The sequence below is a fragment of the Betta splendens genome, chromosome 2 (genome assembly GCF_900634795.4).
Source record: "Betta splendens chromosome 2, fBetSpl5.4, whole genome shotgun sequence".
NCBI lineage: Eukaryota > Metazoa > Chordata > Actinopteri > Anabantiformes > Osphronemidae > Betta > Betta splendens.
The window spans coordinates 750,505-774,062 of NC_040882.2; the positions used below are offsets into that span (position 1 = coordinate 750,505).

A 23,558-nucleotide genomic window follows, 5' to 3' on the forward strand; every position below is an offset into this window, starting at 1 on the left:
GAGAGGAGTGATTGTATTATGATTAATTCTTGCACTGAATCACTTGCTGATACAGTTCAGATGTGTCAAAACACTGACGCACAAGCACAAACACATCGTGGGTCAGCGTATTCAATATGTTTGCCCACACACACTCTCATCTGCACAAGCATTACAGTATATGATTTATTTCAATTTGACCTGTCTTGCATTACTAAGACACATAATCTTACCCTTACATTAGTTTTTCTTAAGCTGAATCACATTGGAAGTGGAAAAAAAGCACAGTCTCGACTGAAAGCCAACGTGATGCAACTGAGTCATATTTCCGAGGGCTTTAATTCACATCTCTAGCTAGATTGCACCTTCTGGTCTCCACAGCGGTATCATCAGTATCTCTAAGCCTTTAAATTGCAGTTTCACTCGACAGCCCTCTGACTGCAGAAATGGCACTGGACTGACAGAGATCTTTACAGCAGAGCCAATGATTTCTTTTTCTTTGTCTCTCCTCTTTTTCTGTTTTTTATTCCATTTACTCCATTGCTGCCGTTTCTTGTTGTGCCCCTAGTTTTTCACTCCTACCTCTGCGTTGTCTCGGGGCTCATGTTCCCGCTATCTCATCTCTCTCCATTTTCAACCTCCCGTCCTTCCCCCTTATCTACCCTTACTTGCCTCCTCCCTTCTCATGTCTCCGCTTTCTGTCTTCCCTTCTTCTCTGGAGGACGGACAGCGACCCGTCTGTCTCTCTTTTCTTTATGGCTTTTGCATTGTACCATCTTTTTATTTACATTGAGAAGCCTTGCAGACCTATTCTTTCTAATAATTCATATTTATTACTTAATATATGTATACACTGACACACATACACTATTGTCTAATAATCGAACTTTAAAAATGCACACCTTTTCATAGTGTTTTTTACATCAGCTATAAATAATGAGTATAAGTCAAATGCATCTGCAGGAAGCACTGACTATGTGCAGCCTCATTTGATGTGTTAAGAGGTTTGTCTTTTTTTAACATTTAAATTCTAATTTTAGAAAAGCCAAAATAAAAACAACTTTATGAGCGTAAGTGCTTGACCTTGTCTACAGTTAAAGGTTAAGATGGGGAAAGTACGCCAGGAAAGGATGGTAGACATGGACAAACATTAAACTTTCTGCTCTGCCTGGAACAATAACAATCAATATTAAATTGAGCACGGATAAGTTGAAAACTGAAAACCATTTAGCAGTTTCTTCGGTGAACTTTCGTATGCTACCACCATTGGTTTTAAGTGAGCTCCTACCTGGAGGAGCAGGTCTGATGCAGGCTTGATTCTCTGCTGGAACAAGACGCTAAGAGCCCGATTCTGCTGTTCGAGGTCGAACACTCTGGTCCGAAGCTTCAGACATTCCTCTCTCAGATCCTGGTTCATAAGGAACAAAAAGACAAAGGTTTGAGTCTATCATGATCATCATCATCATCATCATCATCATCATCATCATCATCATCATCATTAACACATCTAACAACACAATACTTCAATGTTAAATTGGAATGTGGTTACAGTAAATGTCTCCATGGAAATCCGTTTGAAAAGACAAACCACACACCTTCTGGGTTAGCAGCGCCTGCACAACTTGATTGGCAACCTTAAAGAGAGCAGAGTTAAGGAATCACTCCAGGCAGTCTGGTTTATTTGGCACAATTAAAAAGTCCTGAGCTTATTTGATTTGAGACAAATCTAGGACATATATCCTGTCAATTTGTTACAAACCTAAAAAATACAATTTAAAACTGAAAGCCAACTCCCTTTGAGTATTACAACCCCAACTTCCTCAATGATTTACACAGTTATGTAATTTCCTGTGGTTTAGACCCAGTTATCTGTTTTGTGTGCATGTTCATACCCTCTCAGCGCTAAACTCTCACTTCCTAATGGTACAGTAGTATTGACAGCACCGAGCTGCTGTAGGAGCCGACGTGTGCCCGCTTTAAGTGCTGTTGTGCCTAATTCAGACCACAACACTGATAGAGGAGGAGCTCAGATTACTGTCCATTGATTGCTCATTAATACAGTGTGAGGCCACATCGACTCTCGCTGTGCTTTATTGAATGAGAGCGAGATGGGAGTAAACACGGTGAAATGAGGCCTGCTTCTGGAACTGCAACTTAGAGAGCTGAACAGCTGAGTGATTGAACAAAGACTTGGCTTAACGGCCCTGGACGTAGAACTCCAGCCCTGTCTGCCACTGTATAAGTAATTAAACAGCCTTCCCACATGGTCGAATTTTGACGGGCAGCTGGTCTGACATATAAAAATGATCATCCCTTCTGTTACAAGACAAACTTTTCTGCTCTTATTCTGTGTATGGCGCACAGCCTGCTTCATTAAAACAGGATTATTAGAGAGCCGCCCTTGCACAAAACTCAACCACATAGGAAAATAGTTGACAAGCAAACACAAAGAGGAGCTGAGCTGTCTTAGTGAGGGCAGGGGAGCAGAAAGAAGACAAGGGCTGAATCTACCCCAAATACAGTCCACAGAGGATGTGATGTCTAACAACAGATGCATTACATTTTCAAGCGTCTTCCTCGCCCTCCCTCCATGCTCTCCTCTCTCATTCCTACGTCCACTCTCGCTGCCTTTCCTGCCCTTTGCTCAGTCTCCAGGGTGGTGGTTTCAGGACAAATTGGGCAAGTTGCCCCCACTAGACATACTTTCCCCCTTCAATGTCCCCCTCCCGCCATCGCTCCCTCTTTGTGGAGTGATTCAGCAAAGAGACACAATCAAGAGCTGACCTGGTTTATTTCCCTCATGTGGCTTCTTGAACAGCACTCACCAAGCTCTCACACATAAGCAGAGAGGCACAGTGGAGCTGCTGCTATGTAAGCTATGGCTTCATTAACTCAGTGTTAACAATGTTTTGTGGTACTAAATTCTGAGGACAACACCAAGACTGTTATGTGAACTGAGTTAAATCAAAACTACTGACAGTACTACTGTACTACTGAATATCTTAAGTAAATCTACACATTTATCTGAACCACATTTTCTAAATTGATGGCTGATATCAGCTCTTCAACTTCCTCCTGCCACGGTTCAAGAAAATTGCCAACCTGTGGGAAACACAGGGTGCTCTGCAGGACTTACACACTGTACTATACATGTGAGCATGTGGGCGTTTCAAGGTAAGTCAAACATCTGGCGAGTGCCTGTGCATCGGCGTGTAACCACATAAAGAAGGCGCATGCACTCACCTCGTCTAGACAGCGCTCATACTGCTCCCTCTGGCTCTCGTTCTCCGAGGCCAGGACAGAATTCTTCTCCTGCACACAGCAACACACAGACACATTCAGCACCACAAGTCTGGGTTACGGTCACGATGCAACAGAACAACAGCGATGCAGACAGAGGCAGCAATCAAATCGAGCCGCAGATAAAAGGAGACATTGCCTTACAAAGGTCATATGTCAATGCTGAACCAAGATGGCCAATAAAAAATGTGCAAAGAACCAGAGAGAAAAAGGTCAAGGGGATGGAAGTTATGATGCTGAACTTTGGGGCGGCAGTCAGCCATTTGGAGTGTGCACCTAATAAGAATATCTCCTCCACTTGCAAATCAATGATGGCGGCACCCTATTGATCTCAGGGAGGTTCCAATTTGTCAGAAGCAGCAGCATATTAGGACCTGTCAGCTGGGCTTGCTTCCATCGCCCTCTGCCCTTTAGTAGAAATTACCAATTTATAAATGAAAATAGAGGAAACATAATTACAACCAAAAATATTCTGAGTATGTAATCTGGCTTTTCAATGCCCCTTGATTCAGACAGAAGCTCCTCCATTTGTTCTGACCTTGACTTAGAAATAGGAGCCAGAGTAAAATGTGCTGCATCGCCTCACTCCCCAGTCCACACATGAAACTCAAGCGGGGTTTTGTTTCCTCAAGCTTGGCGTAAATTGTTTTGTGGCTTTGACTTAGACGCTGTAACATGTTCTTTTGTACAGTAGTTTGATTGAAGACCATGACATATGCCTGAAACATCATCCACTACACAAACCAGAGTCTAAGTCTGTGAGGTGACATCGTTGGGAAAGATTATTAACATGCTGGGACATCTGTTATATCATACAGATGCTTATACATAAAGACAGAAAAAAACAGAAGAATGAAAGAAAGGTCAACTCTTAAAGATTCTCATAATATAATGAGAATAAGAATAAATTCCCTGATCGCTCCAAACTAGAGAAAACTATTAAAGAAAAGGCGCATAAATTTAAGTAAATGTCTTAGAATCGTCCTATACTGTACATGTAAGTAACATCAATAGTATTAACTGTTAGTTACAGGATTTCTGACATCACTGTAGGAGCAGGTGCAAGTAGAGTTAGTTATTCATTGCTATGAAGTTAAATTGATGCCTCTTGGTGAAAAACAATTGGCACTAAACCTATTTCTCCATTAGCTAAAAACAGAACAGCTCTACAGTAAATACAGGCTGGAATGCTTCACAGAACTGAGGTGAACTACACAATGCATTACAATTTATTTATGTATTTCAACTTCTGCCACAACCTTTAAATAAGATCTACTGCATTAGAGAAGCTATAAATTAGCTGGGTCAACATAATAACGCTGGCTTTAACTGTGCATGTACAATATATCATCTCTTATTGAATGAAAATAATGTTTTTGTTGTTGTAACTTATTGAAACACCAGATAAACAAGACCTTAAATATAAGTGATTACTTACTGTAGATAGGAAGTAAAAGTTTTTTTTCTAAATACTGGGTTCAAAATGGTGCAACATGATATTTATTCCTAATCTTTAATTAGTTGATGTATGTAGTAAATAAAACTGTAATTCTACCAGAAACCCTATTCAACCAGATATTGTTCTATCCTAATAACCCTGTTGAATAGGCAGCCAAAAAACTGATGTTTTTACTGTATTAATATGAACAGGTACCAGCCGGCTTTTCTCCAAAAATATGTGTATTCATTTTGAGCTGGAGAAATGAAACTCAGCCAGTGCTTACTTAGCGTCAGCGGCATTTATGCTCAGTGTGGGGCAGTGATGTATCGCCTCTGCTTCGTTCCTGCAGCTTCAGCCGCTGGTGCATCCATCACCCGCACAGCCGATCGGAATAAAAAGGCAGATAACTTTTGATAAAGCCATTTAGAATCTAATGTTTAGGTAATGTGCTCCATCAGGTGAATCAACAGGAAAGGTTGGCCACACTTCCTGCCAGTTTGCATAGATAAAACAGAGCTGAGGAGCAACAGGCAATTACCTTCCACTTTGCTAAAATTAAGGCCTTTTTTTATCAGTGTGAACTGGTAATAGTGACAAAATATATCTAAAAGTTTTATGTCTAAATGTCCTGTCTTTACTTTACATGTACAAAGGTTGTCTTCACCAAGGTTGTTGTTAAATAACAGCATCTTTGAACATGAACAAGAAGCCACGTTAAGCAACATACAAACAGGTCTGAATTAATGAAGGCCTAATTTCATTTAGTCTGACAAATTTGAGAAATTTGAGAGACGATCAACTACAAAATGATCTGCATAGATCAGCGTGGCTGCGTGTCCTCCTCGGCTGCTGCTCGTGGCTAACGGAGTGCAGATGAACTCCCTGAGCTTGGAGGAAAACAAACCAAAGATGGAGCACAGCCTGAGGCCCCCATGGTGCCTCTCACAGGATAACTTTGCTCTCCAAATGAAGAACAGTGGAGGACTTGATAAGCTGTCATGCTGTCAGACACAGCCAGGCAAGGGCTGTCAGCTGGCAGACAGGCCGGACACAAGGCACAGCAAAGGGTGACTGCAACGCGTGGATGTTAGGGGTGTAAAAAGAGGAAGTTAGGTAGAGAGGAGGGGAAAGAAAGGGCACAGGCAGAAAAGAGAACGTGTGGTAGTGTTTGTACCTCCAGGGCCTTGAGGCGCTCCAGCAGGACTTTGGTTTTGTCCCCGTCCTCTTCAGCTTGGCCGGCATCGGGATCAGCATCCGCCAGTGGCTGAGCGGCCTGTGGGGAGCCATTCTCTGCAGGGCCGTCGTGCTGTTTGTGCACTTCCTCTGTGAGTTTATCCTGCTGCACAGACAACAATACGAGGTTAGAGGAAGAGGAGAACAAAAACACCAAGGAACACCACAAAAGAGGATGTAAAGGTCGGCAAAATCTGGCAAGTCAGGACCCAAGCAGATGGGAGGAGCGCGTTCAGAGGAGAGGGATGGCAGATGTTTCAGGGTGAGATGAAACATGGCGGAGGAGCAGGAATCAGAGCGAAGAAGAAAGTGAAAGAGAGTGGGGAGAGGATCAGATGAGCAGATGGGACAAAAGGGAGGCAGCTTTGACAACACAACTCCAAAACATCCCCTAATCCCTAATCATGTTTCCTTGTTTTCCAGAGATTGGCAGTGACCTTGAGGACTCTCGTCTCGTCTGTACATGGAGATCCCACGTTCTCCCTCTGTGCCCCCACTGTGTTTCTGTCTCTCTCTGCCTTTGATTATCTCGCTTGGTCTCTTTGGCAGCGATGATTTCTCTCCTCTTTTCTCGGCTTCCTAGCGTCTGTGATAATTAAGTACTGGTAATAATTAGCCACTAATTAGGCACTTTCTGGCTCGCACTGAACGACAAAAGGAGAACACAATCAGAGAACACAATGGGCTCCCTGTTACACTCAAGGAACCATATATATTGATAACTGGTGTAGCTTCAAAGGAGGAAGCTGCTCACTGAACACAAATCAGAGACATTTAAATAACAGCCCCATGCAGATCTAATATTGAAGGTCTAATTCTGGTCTTTACAGTCAACTACAGTGCTCTTAGCGCAAATAGTTGTCAAACAACCTGGAATGCATGACTTTATAGTTATTAAAAATTAAATTAAGGTTGGCTATCAATGTCCTAACATTGAGAAGCACTACAAATGTTTGCCTATTTCCTGTCACATTAATCTTGAGATGCCTCCACTTCATCTTGTGATCTATTTAAGGGACCACAACTTTTAATTTGGCCAACAATAAACTAAATAATTAATCAAAACCATAAATTAGACAAATCAATAATAAAGAAAGTCATTACTGTAATGTCGTGGGCGCACTAAATAAATTAAGTCTACACTTTAATTAAAAGTACAGCAAAGTTAGTTTCAAATATCCATTAAATGTCAGTTGTAGTTCTGACACTGTAGGTGCATCTGCAGCCTGAGGCCCCGTCTGAATGAGCCTGCTGTTGGAGTCTGACGCATCACGGTGCACATGCATTACATTGTTTATTTGTAATGATGACGATCCTGCCTTAATGCGCAGGACAAAGTGGAGGTGAGCAGCCTTGATGGATGGCTACAGCGCCGCTTTTTATAAGGCTAAATGCAGCGGGGAACAAGCTCCTAATAGAAACTGGAAACAACATCCTACGGAGCGCTTTGTTTTCAGCTTGATCCAATCTCCTCTAAACATATATTAGGTTTTCAATCTTGTTCGATTCCATCAGACAATTGTTTTCCAGGCAATGCTTTATAGTCATGATTTGAAGTTTGCCTTTGTTTGTCAGGGCTGGGTTTGCTCCGAGAGCCTGCTCATCAGACGGCGTTAAAGGGCTCAGTAATGATCTCCACAGAGAGAGTGTGGAGTGGGAGAGTGGAGGGAACCTTGTCTCTCATGCTGCCCTTTCAAGTTATTGAGTTGGTCTGCTGAATACACAGAATGCAGCTGCAGCAGGAGCGCAGGGCCACGTAGGAACAGTTTAGGTGTACCGCAGCTGGGAATAGCATTATTACCCTGCAAGTTTATTCTGTCTGACAGTGTCTCTCCCTGCTAAACAACAAAGGAAAGCATTTGTACATGCAGAGACTTAAAGCATTTCACATGGCAGCCTTTTATCATTGTAACTGCAATGCTACTACATTTCATATCTGTCATGAAGTTAGCTTGTGCTTTAAATTAGTCATATTAGAAAGTATTTTAGCCGAGTCTGTTTACCGATTTCCTTTTTATTAGTTCTGGGCTGTGGATAATTAAAAAAAATATCATCATCTTGTGAAGTTTCATAGATTAATATGTAATGTATTGCACCATTTATGTTGAGTATGAGATCAAATAAGTTGGGTCTGAACTCAGGTCACCACAGCTCCAGCTATATACTGTATGAAGCTACCCACCCCTTCGACTCGACGATTGTTTCTCTCCTTAGCATAATCCATTTGTGGTGGGGAACCCAGGAAAGGATTATCATATATTTCAGAAGCCCAGACTGTGTTGTCACATTTTTATGATAAAGCTTTTTGCACCTCAGGACAAATTGCAGGATCTCAGCCTATTATTGCGGCTGTTAATCCCATGTTTCACTTCCACTGGCAGTCACTGGAAAGTAGGAGCAGTAAAACCACTGGCATTTAATATTATGGTACAAGTTTTTTTTTTTGTTCTGGCCACTTTTATTAGTGGTGAAGACTTTTTACACCATTTCTCTCTTTTATTAACACTGGCATACGCATCCAATCATTTTAAAATACCCTTTTTAACCTTTCATTTCATCCCTTGAGGCAACTTGTCTCTTTTGAACTGTTCAAGGAAACAATATTATAATCTCTGTTTTATGGACACTGTAACTATAGTTGTTGCTGTATGTTATGTTAAAGTACTTTTATCCAGGAGAAAAGTTGAATACACTCTGCATAAATACTGCAGCTGAAGGCTAAACATACTTTTAGTAAAGTATTACAATGATGACAGACAGATAGACAGACTAAATGCTGCAACACTGTGTGAACATGTGGAGCAGAATTGTGAGGCACGACCACAAACGTGACACTGTGCTTCAGAAATATTTGGCACTTCTTTCTGTTACTCTGTTAAATCCCAGAAGCTTCAGTATTTCTATTATGTAATGGAGCATTGAACAGGCTTAGCCTGGCTCAGTGCAGCTTAACTCAATGAAAAGGCTGAAAAGAAGAGAAATTCAAATAAAGAAATGAAACAATGCCTTAAATGAAACTTATGATGAGAGGAGATCTGCTGTTATATCATTTTAACTGTACCGTACTGTCATCTACCTTGTAGGCCTGCATGATGTCCACTGTGTCCACAGCGGTCTGCTCCAGGATGCCCTGATTCTGCAGCAGCGACCGCACCGTCTCTTCCATCCTGCACACAAGTGTTTAAAGAACTTCAGCCACTGACAAAGACTCAGATATTTCTTAATCAGGGAAAAGCTGAGTTATTGTTTACTGATTAACATTCCTACTGAGCCAGCAGCAGTTTTAGCAGCCAGAGCCTCTTTAGGGAACATGGCTGGTGTTGCCAGTGATGCCAAAGTCCAAGTCTCTTTCATTTAAACGGAGGAACAGCTGCTATGAACCTGCCTGAAGGCCCCACGTTTGTACTTGGATTTGAATGTGTGGCTGCAGCTTCAAAATGACGAATAGACTCAAAGGTAACATTAAAACATCTAAAGCTGTTTTACGATCTTTTAGGCTACAGTATTTGTTGTTTGAAATGGATTGCATTTTCTACACTTTCCATAAGCATGAACAAGCAATAATAGCGGAAATTAGAACGGGGCTGACTCTGTGCCAGAGACACAAGATAGATGGAGTGTTTGTTTGTTGGACCAAAGCCTAACTTCTGTTCAGCTTACTCTGTGGGAATCACTAGCCAGATTGAGGACGAAATGTGCAAACATAGTATTTATTGCTGTGTTGTGGGGTTTTATAGATGTGTGTATCTGCGCAGCTGCATGTGTTTGTCTGATGGCTTGAATTAAGTGCAATCACAGCAGCAAACAGCGAGTGACTGACCTTAACCTCCACTGTCTGGTCTGCTTGAAACAATCTGCGCTTCTATTCTGTGAACAGGCTGCATGCAAAACAGGTGCTGGAGAAAGAGAGTTCTATCTGAATGAGACCCACACGCGGTCACTATCTCCCGAGATGCAGCGTGAACTCTGACCCCACATGTATTATATTTCACATTCGGGGAAACAAAAACACAGGTAAGCTACACAAGATGATCTTGGACCCAGCTGGAATCTTGTAAATGGAAATATTAAGATAAAACTGATATTTGAGAGCAGATGGGCAGAGACGGGAAGCTGTTGTTAGAAGGAAAAAGGAGTTAACAAAAGAAGGGCACTGGAGTTATCTAGAGGGAATCATCCTATCTAGAATTTAGGAAGCTTCTTCAATGCACTAATTTAAAATAAAGCTTTACATAGGATTAGAAGGCCTCTCCTACAGTCTGTTTACACTTCATCTCTGCAGCTTTAAAGCTACAACACATGCTTTTCTGTGTAACAAAGGCAGCTTCTCCTGCTCGACTCCTTGTAACATGTAGAAACTGTATAATATGACAAACGTCCAGTTGCACAGGCTGACAGAAAATCGCTGGCTACACCATCTGTCCAGGCTGAGCCATAAAGCTGGCTGTAATCAGGCTGCTAGCTGATGACTGAACAGTCAAAGAGCGAGCAGGCAGTGCCTGGAACCTAGCAGATTGCTCCAGTTTCTACTTTAAATGCTGCCCTTAATCAGCGCAACCTATAGAGCAAAAAAAAAGGACATGACAGAGACAGCTTTGTAGTCCGGAGACGGCGACACGGGGTCAAGGACTGGAAGTCAGGCATGATCAGAATAGCGAGCAGGAGGATTTAGGAAGGTGACCACCCACCGAATTTGCACCACCTGTGCATGATTACAATCCACAAATACTACATTCAAAATATTCTGTCCCTGTGTCCAAGTAGATACCAAAGGCATGAGATATCATCTATTATAATAGTCTTTGTTATTTTCACATTAACATTTTTATATGTGGAAGATACCCCCTTCCTTATTATAAAACATACAGCTCTCCGTTATTTTCACTGCAAACCTGACACCAACGAACAAGCTGCCAGTGGAAGTAGTGCAAAATAGACACGGGGTAATTTTAAAGACTAAAAATGAAACCTGAATTGAGAACTAGAAGGAGTATTATTAGACAAGTCAACATATGGACTCAAAATTGGTTGGTGCATAACAACGTGCCAAAAAATCCAATATACTGTAGCTATGGATGCAAACTACTGGTTTTGCAACTGACTGCTGTGCAGATACATTCACAGCCAGAATTTCTACATAAACCTCCCAGGAAGACCTCAGTGAGCTTCAGTGAGAGGCAGGAGGTGAGGCGTATTTTGATGCCTCTGCGAACCGTGGCTGGAAGCGTGGAAGGGGGGCCGAACACGTGGCCTCAGCTCCGACCGTTTGGAGGTGTGAGGGCATTCCTACACACCTGAAAGGAACTCTTTGTTTTTTCTAAACGGAGCCTGTGCCGCACTTTCTGCACTCGCTTCCATTTCAAAGGCTCCTGTCACTGAAGGCCCAGATGTGTGGAATCTCACTGGACTTTACAATGGAAGGACAGAGCCACTGAAGGACTTTGAAGCTTAGCAGCAGGGCTAAGGGACCAGAAGCACTTGGCATGGACAAACTGTGGATTCGTCTGAAAGCTTTATTTTTATGGGGGAACGGAATCGAAAACACTCAATAGTTCTTTTTCCTGTTTTGCTCTAAAACAGTTTTTTTACACCAAACACTTTCTATAGTGGCTTGAATTTAGAGATCTGCTTAAAGGCTGTTTGAGCTGAGTAGGCAACTCATTATCTCCTTTAATCATCATCGATGTTGCTCTGATTACAAGTACCAAAAAACCTCTTTCAACTCCATTAAACACCACCCCATTCATTAGAAAGTGAATATTAGAGAGAGTGTTATGGAATAATCTGGTCCAGAAGCAGAAAATGTGCAGTTTGAACAAACAAAGCAGTTGTTTCAAAGCTGTAAATACTGTAAAAACAGAATAGACAGTTTATGGCAAAACATACCATAAAATAGGCAGTGTCATTTGTCATTACTATAAACTCTATTTACATGTGGGATCGTACATGATAAGTGCTTATGATGGATGGAATGGAACTCTCAGATGACAGCGCATTACTTACATAAAAGCCAACAACCTACTGAAAACATCATTCAGGGAAGGATGAGTGAGTGTGTGTGCGTGTTTTCTCACTCACACATACTGATGGACACACACACAGGTGCAGGCTGGCCTTAGCGTTCACATGATTTTATGCTTTAAAAGTGAGCCAACGCATCAACAGGACACACCGTGCCACATCGTATACGTGCCCCCTTCGTCTTCCTCTTTACAGTTTAACTTCATGTCTTCAACACATCGAACAATTAAATTTTTTATTTAGAACATCTATTCACTGGAACTGCAGGAGTCTTGCAGGTTCTTTCACAGACAAGTTCTTTCACAGACCTAAAATGATCAAAGGCTCTAAACAGCAGACAGCGTTCGAACTCACCCCATCTTGAGTTTCTCCCTATTTCCAGCGCTGCCGTTTTTCCTGAAGAACGCCAGGAACACTGTGCACACATCCCTGAGCTCCATATGCAGAGACTTCTGATCGCACACTTGCTGCGACCCAGACACTATTGGTGAAATGTGGGTCTCTAGGCTAAACTAGGTCATGCAGTCATCATATAAGCCTGAGTGCTTTTCGCTCAATTGACGGACAGCATGGTCGGCCCTGTGGCTGCGTTACCGCATTTCCTGTGCTCATTTTCTACCCGCTGTAACTCCAGCGTGTCATTATCCAACACTTGCTTTGTGCAAAGACAGTGATCTGGCAGGCAGAGACTTTCCCATATGTCCCATCTTAAGCTCCTTCCAAAGGCAAGTGCCCCTGCTGAGAGGCAAGCAGGCCAGTGCTTTGGGATAAGACGGGAATCAGGAAAGGGCTTGTAGGGATGAAGCCCGACTAAGGACAGAGATCCCCGTTTTGTCAGCCAAAGCGTGTTTGTGTTAGTGTGTGTGTGTTTGTGCTTGTGCGAGTCTTCATTGGTGATTAAGAAGCTTTGGCTTTACTAGAACCAACACTTTCCGTGCAAAGAATGCGAACATGCAGGCTGCATGCCAGAGCTCTTGCTGCAAGATCACAGATCTCTACAGGCCATCTCAGACTTCTTGCTCATTATTCTCAGCGATCGTGCGTCTACATTTTTCCCTAGCACTGTTTTTAGATGCTCTTTTGTTTATTTCAGTTGTTGCCCTTCTGCCAGTGACCGCCCGCACATTTCCACGTTTGACAGCTTGGGCGGAACGGCGAAGTTGCTGATCCCCCCTGCTATGGTTGGAGGTTTGGGCTGCCAGCATTCTTTGGCAGCAGTGAATGCGCTGTGTCTATACTTTAAATTTAAAATAAAAGCATTGGCTTCTGTACTAAATCAAAAATAGCTTGTAACATTTAACATTATGAAGCCTGTTTCTGGCAAGACGCTAACTTCATCAATGATGTCAGACTCAGGTTAAGTGAAAGTCTAATCAGATTTGATCATTTAACAATTAGAAAGTCCTAAAGCTGCTGAAGTGATGAGAGAACAATCACCTAATTGTGCAGCTGAATCCAGGCCATCGAGGGCCCTCACATGACTCCTGTATTTACAGCTGCAATCGCCTTATCTTACTGTACTTACACGTACCCCTGCAAAACTGTCTGTTCTGACACAAAAACATTCTCATACTTCTTCTTAGTCTCCTTTCCAGTAAATCACCAATGTGCGCCCACCGGGTGATTGCCTAGCTTAACCCAGTACTAAGCCAATCTTATCCTCTTAAGCCTGTTTTGCAGAAAACATGCGAGGAGACCCTTTCTTACTTTAGACGTGACCTACAGTAATTGAAGGACAGAAGCAAACTCCATGGGCCTAAACTTGACACTTTTGGTGAAGGGTTTGGCCCAGTTGAAGTCAGGGATGAGCTGTAAATTTCATGCACATCAGTCATGCACGTTACAGTGGGATAGCGTTACAAAGGTCTCACGGCCGGTGACTCTCGCCAGGAACCTTCAACACTGTCAGCAAGAGGCACACATACCAGAGACAGAGAGAGATCAAGAGGCCAACACATTTGCTATACTCTGACACTATGTCTTGCCAACACTTGTTGACCACTCGTAAAGACTATTTTTAGTTAGAATAACTCAGCTCCAGAAGGGTCCTACTTTTATCTTAAAAGAATGGATCAAAGTGCAAATGTGAAAATGCTGTGAAACTGGAGTCTTTGGAAGTTTTGATGCAGAATACAAATTTTTTCCACAATCATCACAAATACTATCATGCTTTGTACATGCACCATGCTGTCCAGGTGTCACTGAGGGCAAGTTAAAAAAGACATATGGGGACAATCAGATTTAAGTTCTTCCTACATTACTAAAGCACTCCCAGATATATATACTGCAAAATCACGATGGGTCTCACACATGTTCAACAATGGGGAAGTCATTGACTCCTTATGAACATCTCATGGGAGCCTCTATTCACTTCTTCACAATGCAGCAGATGCATGTGGGCTCCATGTGTGAGTGAGAGAGACGCCCCACAGTGAGAGGTTCTCAGTCATGATGACAAGGTGAGGTCCATTACTTCAGGAGCAGCAACTAATTTTAATTAAGAACATGTGGGATGGAAGAAGTACATGTATCTAGATCTGACAATTAGTCAGTAATTTTAGGCAAGCGTACAATGATTACAGCTTTTCAGGTGTTGACAGTTCTCCCTAATACTAATATCTGATGTACAGTGCTGCACTGTTCATTTTTTAGGTATTTGTACCAGAGTCACTGAATGTGGGCAGGGAGTTAGCTCAAGGCTAAAGTACGGAGCTAACAATGGGCTCCCCACAGTGGTCTGGTTTCAAGATTTATACGTCTTCATTGCACTTTTAGTTTACTTACAGTATCTTCGGGATTTCTTCAGTAGATTTTTTAAGTCAAACTTTTCATAGTGGGGTAGTCGCAATTATTCAGATTAACCAGGACTTTGTTTCTGGTGTCACAAGCAGGAAAAAAACATTCTCAAATGACCTCTTAATATATTGTATATTAGTAGGGCGGCATGAGAAATCTGCAAGATTTTGCATTAGGATGAATTAATATTTGAAAAGAATATACAAGCAGCTGCTGTGGACATTTTAAATAATTTGCTATTTGGCTTCAGGCTAAAGTCTGCAAACACCAGCTTCACAAGCCAGACAGGACAGGCAAGCTTTCGTGATGTGAGGATGGATGTCCTACTTCTGCAAAAGCTTGTAATCTGACCTCTTTCACCATGACTATAAGCATCATAACTGACATATTTAATCCGAGGCCGGAACATAGCGGTGTGGGGTGCGTGCCTACAAGTGTTTGTGATCGTCTGACACAGTTAGAAGCAAGTAAAAGGTCACTTTCTGACACAGAAAACTCGGGAGGGTGCTTAGCTAGAGTGGCTGGCGTTAATAAAAATGCTTGAGCGGCAGCGGCGCTCTCTGATGGGATGGTAGTTTCAAGCGAGTGATAAAGTAGAATAGAGTAGAATAACCCAAATTAAGTTCAATCACGCATAATTCCCAGTTCAATTTGGGCAGTTAGAGTGAAGCTGAAATGGAACAATAAATCCATTAAATATGATGTGCTCCCAAAATAGTCCAGACACCCATTATATATTTAAAAGATCTCATTGGGCAGCAGTAAGAAAGTAACTTCAAAAACCTTGACCCCCCACCCCACCATCCCGTTAATGACCCCAGATGTGTCATCTTGAACAGGGCTCTGATTGATCTGGCCTAAACACTGCAGCCACCAAGGAATGCGAAGGAGGGGGTCCACTTCCAATGCACCAAATTAAAACACTTGGTCCTGGCGTGGCATGCCTGGATGATTAGAAGAGAGGGCATTGATCTGTAAACACAGCGCAATCACTCGGCTCCCTCTCCAAGTGCATTAGCCATTGCCGATCCAGCTGTGGTGCAGTGGTAATGAGGGCAGAACATGAATGCACGCATGCACACACACGGTTGTGAGACCTTTCTCTGTGGACCATGGAGGAATCTCAAGTAGAGCATGACAATCTAAACAATATATCCAGACTTAAAAAGTGTTGCCATTCCTGCCTGTTTACATCACTGGCATCCAACACACACACACACACACAAAGCGTAATGTGAACTGCTATAAACCATACTTCTGCAAGGACCAGTCACAGTCTGCTGCTGTTAGTGCAACCGTTAGTCTCCCATATCCTGCTGCGAGGAGGGCCTTTCAAAGCAGCCATGATTCAGTGACAAGTGGACTCGGTCGGCTGTAAACGTCTGCTTGTGCTTTGTGAAGTGCAAATGTGATCCAGGTGACGACTCCAAAAGTCAAGTCAAGATGAATTTGCCACAAACCAGTTTACCTCGAATACTTAATAGAGCAAAAGGGCTCAACAAACAAGACAGATAAATCGGACTTCATTACAGTGTCTAATCTCCACAGCGAGCAGACGAATGGCTACAATAAAGACTGAAGCAAGCAGAATAAAACACAGCAGATCGGCAGGTAAAGTCGTCTCAGTTCACTAGTGCTCCACACATAAAGCTCTGCTCATTACCTGAAAGCAGCTTCCCTCATCTTCAGGCCCGGCGCTAACGCAGGGCCACCAGCGGCCCCTGTGTTCCTGCCTGCTCAGCGGCCATCCTGTACGTTTCTGAACAAAATGACAGCGTGTCCTTGCAGAAAAGACATTCAAATGCACTGAGTGGGATATTTCTGTCTCTACAAGTGATTTAGCCTCTGCAGTCATTCACTGAAGGACAAGGAAGTGCTGCTCCTTGTTGTTTCCCCATCTCTTCCCCTTTCTCCAGGGTTTCTTGTCTCCCTGGTCTTGTCCTCTCTCCTAAATGTCCTGCACGTATGGAGTTGTGGGACGTCCAGGGTGGGTTGGAGCCCGCTGTGCTGTGGTGTACACTCTCCTGCTAATCCGTAGGAGTTTAATGACAGCCGGCCATGCTAGTGGTGGTGAAGCCCTGGGGGGTTGACCCAAGTCAGGAGGGGCTGGGCATGTGACCCACACCAGAGCCCAACTGGTGGGGGGAGGGTGCGTGGACGAGGATACAGGCATGTGTGTGTTTGTGTGTCCACCTATGTCTGAGGCCAAGCGGCTGTAGTCATTTAAAGAATGCAAACTTTCTGATTTCAGCGACAACACAGACAAAGTGGTGTTTTGTGGGTGTCGCTCACCTGATGCTACAAAACCACACAATGTAATTGTACACACACACACACACACACACACACACACACACACACACACACACACACACACACACACACACACACACACACACACACACACACACACACACACACACACTCATTTCCTTTGTTTCATATCTTTACAGATGTGCAAGATTAAACTGTAGTAAATACGACTAGAACCTACTGTTTGGCAAACGTTTTTGTTGCTCAGATTAGTGTGTTCGTTACCAGTTAATATTACTTCCATCTCCATGATTCAAAGCACACACTCAATTAATTAGCAATAGGCAAATCAATGGTTGCCTGAGGTCAAACGCATTCTACTCTATTTAAGAGATTGAATGTCCACTTAACATGATTTCAGAGCGTTATCTCCAAAAGACACATTGATTGACTAGAGGTTCCATCACCCCCAGTGCAAAACAAACAAAAATAAATCAGAACATATGGATGAAGGTCCGCAGAAGAGCAGTGGAATAAGATGCTGTGCGTGCGTCTAGCTTCCATACGTCATCACACATGTTCATAACCATGAGCGCTCAAACAGAAAACAGCCAAGTAAGCAGCCAAAGGTGGAAGTAGGGCAAAGGTTCCTGGGAAGACGCTCCTCAGTGGACTGATGACCGAGTTTTCTTTTTTTTTTTTGTTGGCTCGTAAGTCCCTAATTAAAGCGACTACAATGATGTCCCATCTGCCACCAGGGCTCAGAGCCGCTGATTATTGGCCGTGTAAGCATGTTAATCCACTGAATGGCCAGGTGTAAGTAAACAGGCTGCGTGTCACACGAGCGCTGGCTCGCTCACATTCACATCAGCGCTGGGCAATGTTACAGTAAACAAAGACTGCAGCTTGGACTGGGAGACTAGAATGCTGTTTGCACGTTCCTGCCGGCTGGAGGGAGATATGATTGTAACCCGCCGAAGGGAACCGGCTGAACCTCGCCATTCCCACAGGACTTGTAGAGCCATTGATGGGGCAGCTCTCGGAAATTACAGCGATCCAGCATGATGACAATGACCGACGCTTGTGGCATGACAACGAAACATCCTCGCCTCCATAAGCACTTTTCCAGGACATAATAGAGTCTTCTTCTATATTTCGGACTCTCTGCATAGCACCAGTTGCCGTCTGGCTTCGAATGAGAACCATCCATCTGGGTGACCTCTGGCTTAGGGACAAATTAATCTACCTCTTTGGGGACCTGTGCACGACCCAATCAGGGCCAGACTTTATATATTTTCCCTCCTAATAGAATTGCAGTATTTTCTATAGCTCTGCTTGCAAGACCCTGATTCTCATATTGCTTTTGCTCTATCTAATAATTCACCACTACACAACAGCTACATTTTAAAGATCTTACTCCAACTGGAGTCTACAGTATTGTCTCTCCCCAAATATTATTACTTTTTCCCTCTCGCTTTGTCTGGGTGAGTTCTTTGTGGTTGCTCCAGTTTCAGCCTACAGTTCAATGACATGCACTCAGGTTCATTTGTTCACTTTGTAGTGAGTATGAGTGTTTTGGCCTTGTGACTAGCAAACTGCCCAGGGTGTAACCCAGCAGCCCACCGCCGTTCAGAAATAAACTGGCTAGGATGATGGATCATTTTATTCATGATTTAAACAGCTGAATAAAAAGTCATGCAATGCCGCAAACAACCTCAACTACAGCTATGACTCCATGGGAAAAATCACTAAAGGACTTCAAGAACTGTCAATCCACTGTGTTTCCTACAGTAAAATCAAATAAAGAAGCTGAACTTGAGAATCCATATTGAGCTTCATTCAGAGACATCAGTGGAACATTTTAAATATGTGATAAATCTTTGCAATGGCTTTTAAATATTTCATTTTTTCCCTGGCGGCTACAGTATTCTGCCCTCATAACACTAGGACCATTAAAATGTACAGGATTTTCTTCGCCAACTTAATGAGAAGATAAGCACTCAATGTGAAATCCTCTGCTCACTCTTTTTTTGCATAAGTAAAGCAATGAATGCCTATCGCCTAATTGTGGCATCAACTGGGCTCCAACTTTTGATTTGCTGCCCCCCTCCGTCACACCTCAGCGCCCACAAGGTGTGAGACAAGCTCATGAATTAGAGGTTGTGCAGGTTTTGATAAGAGCATTGTTTGAGCGCTTCACCCTTCTACTTGAACTCAGCTCATCTTTTGCTGATAACAAGGTCACTCATACTTGCCAACTGTCACATTGGGAAGGGGAAATAGGGAAAACAGGGAAATGACTAACAAAACAGAACACAAGCAGCAGTAGGAATTCGTTAATGTAGCTGCTCATGACAGAAGATGACAGCTGGTTTCCAGAAATATTGCTTTGATTTTAAATCTCCCAAATCTGGAAATCCCTCCTGTTTACTACAGCAGGTACTGTGGGGGTGGATCCACAGACGGATAGGGGAGCACCCGCCGATACCAAACGCCACCACCCAATTCATAGGGTTACAAAGCTGTACTGCAACATATAGAATATTAATCACATGCATTATCAACATCCCTAAAGTGGGAGTCCTCTACTAGTTAAAAGAGGTGATGGTCCAAAGTAGTAGAATTCAGTCTGTTGCCCACAGACTTATTCAGTAGAAAAAGATCTTTACACAGGGAATAGTGTTATACTGTATCTGCCCACTGTCCAAACTAGAACCACAGGAAGCCACTTACTCAGCTGCCGCTAAAGCACTTGTGACTTTTTCTGCCCATTTACCTGGAGAATTGCTGCTGCAGTGAAACCATCTGCATTCGTCCCAGCTCGGACTCCTCTGTCACTTCCCGGAGACGCTTCTCGCTCTCCAGTCGCAGGCGTCGTTCTTCCTCTAGCTCGTGGATCAGCTTTTCACGCTGTGGACAAGAAAAAGGAAAACAGAACAGTTATCTTGAGGACATTTGGACAGCCGCCTCAAAAGCCTCAAAAAGTCATCAGTCATTATTTATGGTCTCTGGCTATAAATCTGTAACCACTCCACGGAAGTCGCACTGCTGCTAACCGTGACCTTTCACCCTTCCAAGTGAACACTAAGTGAAAACAGACTGTAAGATCATTAAAATGTTTGTGTCTGTCAACACAAGAGACAAAAGAAAACGAAGAAAATGAGGGCATGATGACATTTGGGCTTCCAGACTATCACTACTTCTACTGGTTTGTTGCTACGTTGCAATGTTCATAATGAACCTTGGTCTCCCTCCGCTATGACACAAAGTTCACAGTAAATGTCACACAACAGCATCGAGGCTCATATGGACTCTGTACTTCATTTTTGTCTCACTACAGTGCTGCGCTAACACAGTCAGTGTGCACATAAATGACAGTATATCCCTAAATCAGAATATATAGCTCTAGAACTTTGAGTAGTTTGTTTACACAAACTCTGCTCTCCCCCGTTTTTAATGTTGTCTTGTCAAATGTTGATTTTCATGGCTAAACGTAAACTCATTTGAATTAAGAGGCCAGAGCATCAGTCAGCAGTAATAAAGAAGTTCAATCTTTTTCTGGAGGAGGCTAAAAAATTACAGCTCAATAAATTAAAAGTAAAGCTTTGTCATCCTAACACTTTATTTCTTCACACTTTAGCTCCACTTTATTCAAATGCTGCTACATAAAAAAGCTCGATGAACCTGGTCCTTCTTATTAGGAGCTTTCAAAATCCGTGGTGAGGTCGCCACAGATGACAAACCCCCTAACCTCCCTAAAAAACTCCAAAAGCTCTTTCTTCCTCTTTAATTGGATTCGTCATTTTCTGATGGTCCTAGCTGTCGACTCCCCAAAGACAGACCTATCCGCACTTTAGGCCATCACACTTCAAAGAGCGTGGCCCTCGTGTGGGCAGAATCCTTCCTCAAGGAGAGCATGGCCTTGCAAGCTTTGAGCAACCACCGCTAGTATAGTCCTAAAGCCTCAAACACAGAACCTGGGCTCCACTGCTACCCACAAAGCAGCCAGCTTCCTTTTAGTAGCTGTAGGTTTAAGAGATCGATCATCTGCCACTGTCTGTCAGGAACTGCTGAAAACACAAGACAGTTAAAAAACTGGGCAGTGGTTCAAAGCATGTGAAAATAACAATAATTACTGCTTGTAAAGATTTATTCTGCTTATTTTACCATTAAAAGTGCTTTTGCTGAATAGAAGACTTTATTGTGTATTTTATCAGTTTGAATTAATAAGACATTACTTATTAATAAAGTAATTCTGTGAAGGCTCATCCTGTAAGTTCTTGCTTAAAATGATTTATCATCATCTAAAAAGCACGATCACAAAAATGATGTAGCCAACATGTCTGGGAGTTCTGGAGCCTCACGTTTCACAGTGGAGCTGGGCAGTGAGTTTGTAAGAACCGCAGGGACATCTAGTGGTGAAGGAGAGGAATGGGAATGGGACGATGCATAAACAAAACATATTTTTCTAGTCTTTTTACGGAATATACAATCAACATCTGAACAACATCAAACTAAATTGGAAGGAAAAATGTCAAAAAAATTTGGAAAGGCTACCTGTAAAATACCTAACATTTACCTAACCAAATTGCTATTTTTAGCGTGACCATACTATCTTGAGTGGAACCATAAACTACTATTTTACACTATATTGTTACTTGGCAGGAATTGTGTCACAAAGAGTATTTTTACTGGGTGAATCAGTCACACAAAGAGAGTATTAAACCCACCAAGTCACCATTAAAAGCACTTCTGCTCCTCGCCGTGGCCGTAAATTCATGGCTACTATGTGGAGCGGGTTTTTACACAACAGGGAGGCTCTCCCTGTCAGAAGTAATGGCTGCCGTAAATCCAGTCATACAAAAACATAAAGTGGAACATCCTTGTGCCAACAGCTGGACGCATGTGTCCGGACATCAACCAATACCTTAGTGGCTGTTTTTTCCTTTGAGAGAGATGTTAAAAGGCAAAGTGCCAAGAACATATTACCTTAATCAACAAGGACTGAATGTGTTAAAGACACAAAATGCTCTTAAACTAATTACAAGTGCAGCCTTGGAGGTGTTGTACTTAGCAAAATGTCATCTCATTGTGAATAATTAGGTCTATTCTTAGTGGCACCACATGTATCAATCTTCATAGTATTGTTCTGCACGTTGGCCTGGTTTTTCCCAAAGCGCAGTAGCTTTGGTTCTGATTTTTGTTGCCCCAGGCATAAACCACTGACCACTATGTGTCTGCTGACAGAGTCCTGCCAACAACCTCAATAACAACACAGGATTTATGCTCTACATTGTAGTAAAACGCCCTCTATGCTTTTGTTCAATATATAATTTAAGCTATTTAACAAGGCCTGAAACCATTAAATCAAACATTACCATATCTTTATGTGGCCAGAAATCCAGAGCAATACATTACAGTTTTTCTCAATTGAAATGTTTATTGTCTACAGCAACTCCACAGCTTTTTTTGTGGTGAAGAATGTGCTAATTGAAAGCATACTCTTTAAGCTTTAACTTCAGCTACAAAGCCAGCACGCCTTTGTAAATGTCCTGGGAAGACAACGCTAAGTCAACACTGACATGGGTCGTGATGAAAAACATGTTTGGCAACTTTCTGTGAGAACATTTACTTTAGTTAATCCAGTGACTGAGGAGATAATCCTGACAGTCTGTCATGGCCCTGGCTGGGTGAGCTGCACCACACGCTTTCTCCTGTGGAGGGCAACATTCTTCACGGAATAGAGCTGCAGAGTCGCAGCGCCAACAAAGCCAGCTCTATCAAACAATACGCGGGTTGGAAAAGCAATATCAAATGGAAAAGGCAAGGTAATCTATAAAATGAGCCAGGCTGGGTTTTATACCAGTCTACAGAGCCATATATCTAAGGCCAGCCCAAATTGGTTGTTCCAGGATTAAATTTGACCTCTGCTTCCATTCCCTTGTTGATAAAAAAATAAAAAAAAACATCCATCTAGATATGAAAATGTATCACCACGGATGTGTTGGTCTGACGGACTGGACTGGCAGATGCTATAATGGAATATCTGGTGTAAGCGCTAGAGCAAAGGCATCATTCACACAGGCTTTGTAAACTACAGCGTGTGCCTCGTCCATCTACAGGGAGGCATACATTTCTGAAATTGCATTAGTTACACTGGAGGCCAGAATCAAGCTTACCTCTGTAATTGGACAGCATTAGACGGTAATGGTATTCAACTGAGCTAAATTACAAGAAGACCCAAAGCCCCCTGATACACTGCAAGATTCACTAAGGACTATAAATTAATTAGGGACCACTACCTTTCCTTTTTGTGGCTGCAATGCCGTCTCCCATAAAAGAGAACGCTATCAATGCCATCAGGTTAAGTGCAGCTTGCTTTGCCTGGACTCCATGTCTGTGACCATGTCCATCTGCAAGTGTACATGTGTGTGCGTTCCCGCTGAGTTTGGGGTACAGTTTGCAGGGGTTCAATAATCTCTTCATTAAGCAGGACCCCAAGACCCCCCACCCCACCCTCATTGGAGCTCTTTGC

General features: G+C 42.8%; 1 protein-coding gene across 12 annotated transcripts in view; it reads right to left on the bottom strand.

The window, feature by feature from the left end:
• LOC114842314 (nck-associated protein 5-like) overlaps positions 1–23,558 on the bottom strand; it is a 104,464-nt gene that overhangs the window by 22,758 nt on the left and 58,148 nt on the right. For 9 of the 12 annotated variants that reach the window (XM_029127872.3, XM_029127871.3, XM_055503239.1 and 6 more), the window contains 6 exons: positions 19,800–19,933; positions 9,030–9,120; positions 5,895–6,059; positions 3,223–3,291; positions 1,575–1,613; positions 1,268–1,387 (listed from right to left, as the gene is read on the bottom strand). In XM_029127872.3, the coding sequence (XP_028983705.1) occupies positions 1,268–1,387; positions 1,575–1,613; positions 3,223–3,291; positions 5,895–6,059; positions 9,030–9,120; positions 19,800–19,933 (618 nt within the window). Of the gene's footprint in view, positions 1–1,267; positions 1,388–1,574; positions 1,614–3,222; positions 3,292–5,894; positions 6,060–9,029; positions 9,121–12,328; positions 13,083–19,799; positions 19,934–23,558 lie in introns of those variants that run through there. The other 3 variants (XM_029127873.3, XM_055503246.1, XM_041073082.2) reach the window with 3 other exon arrangements.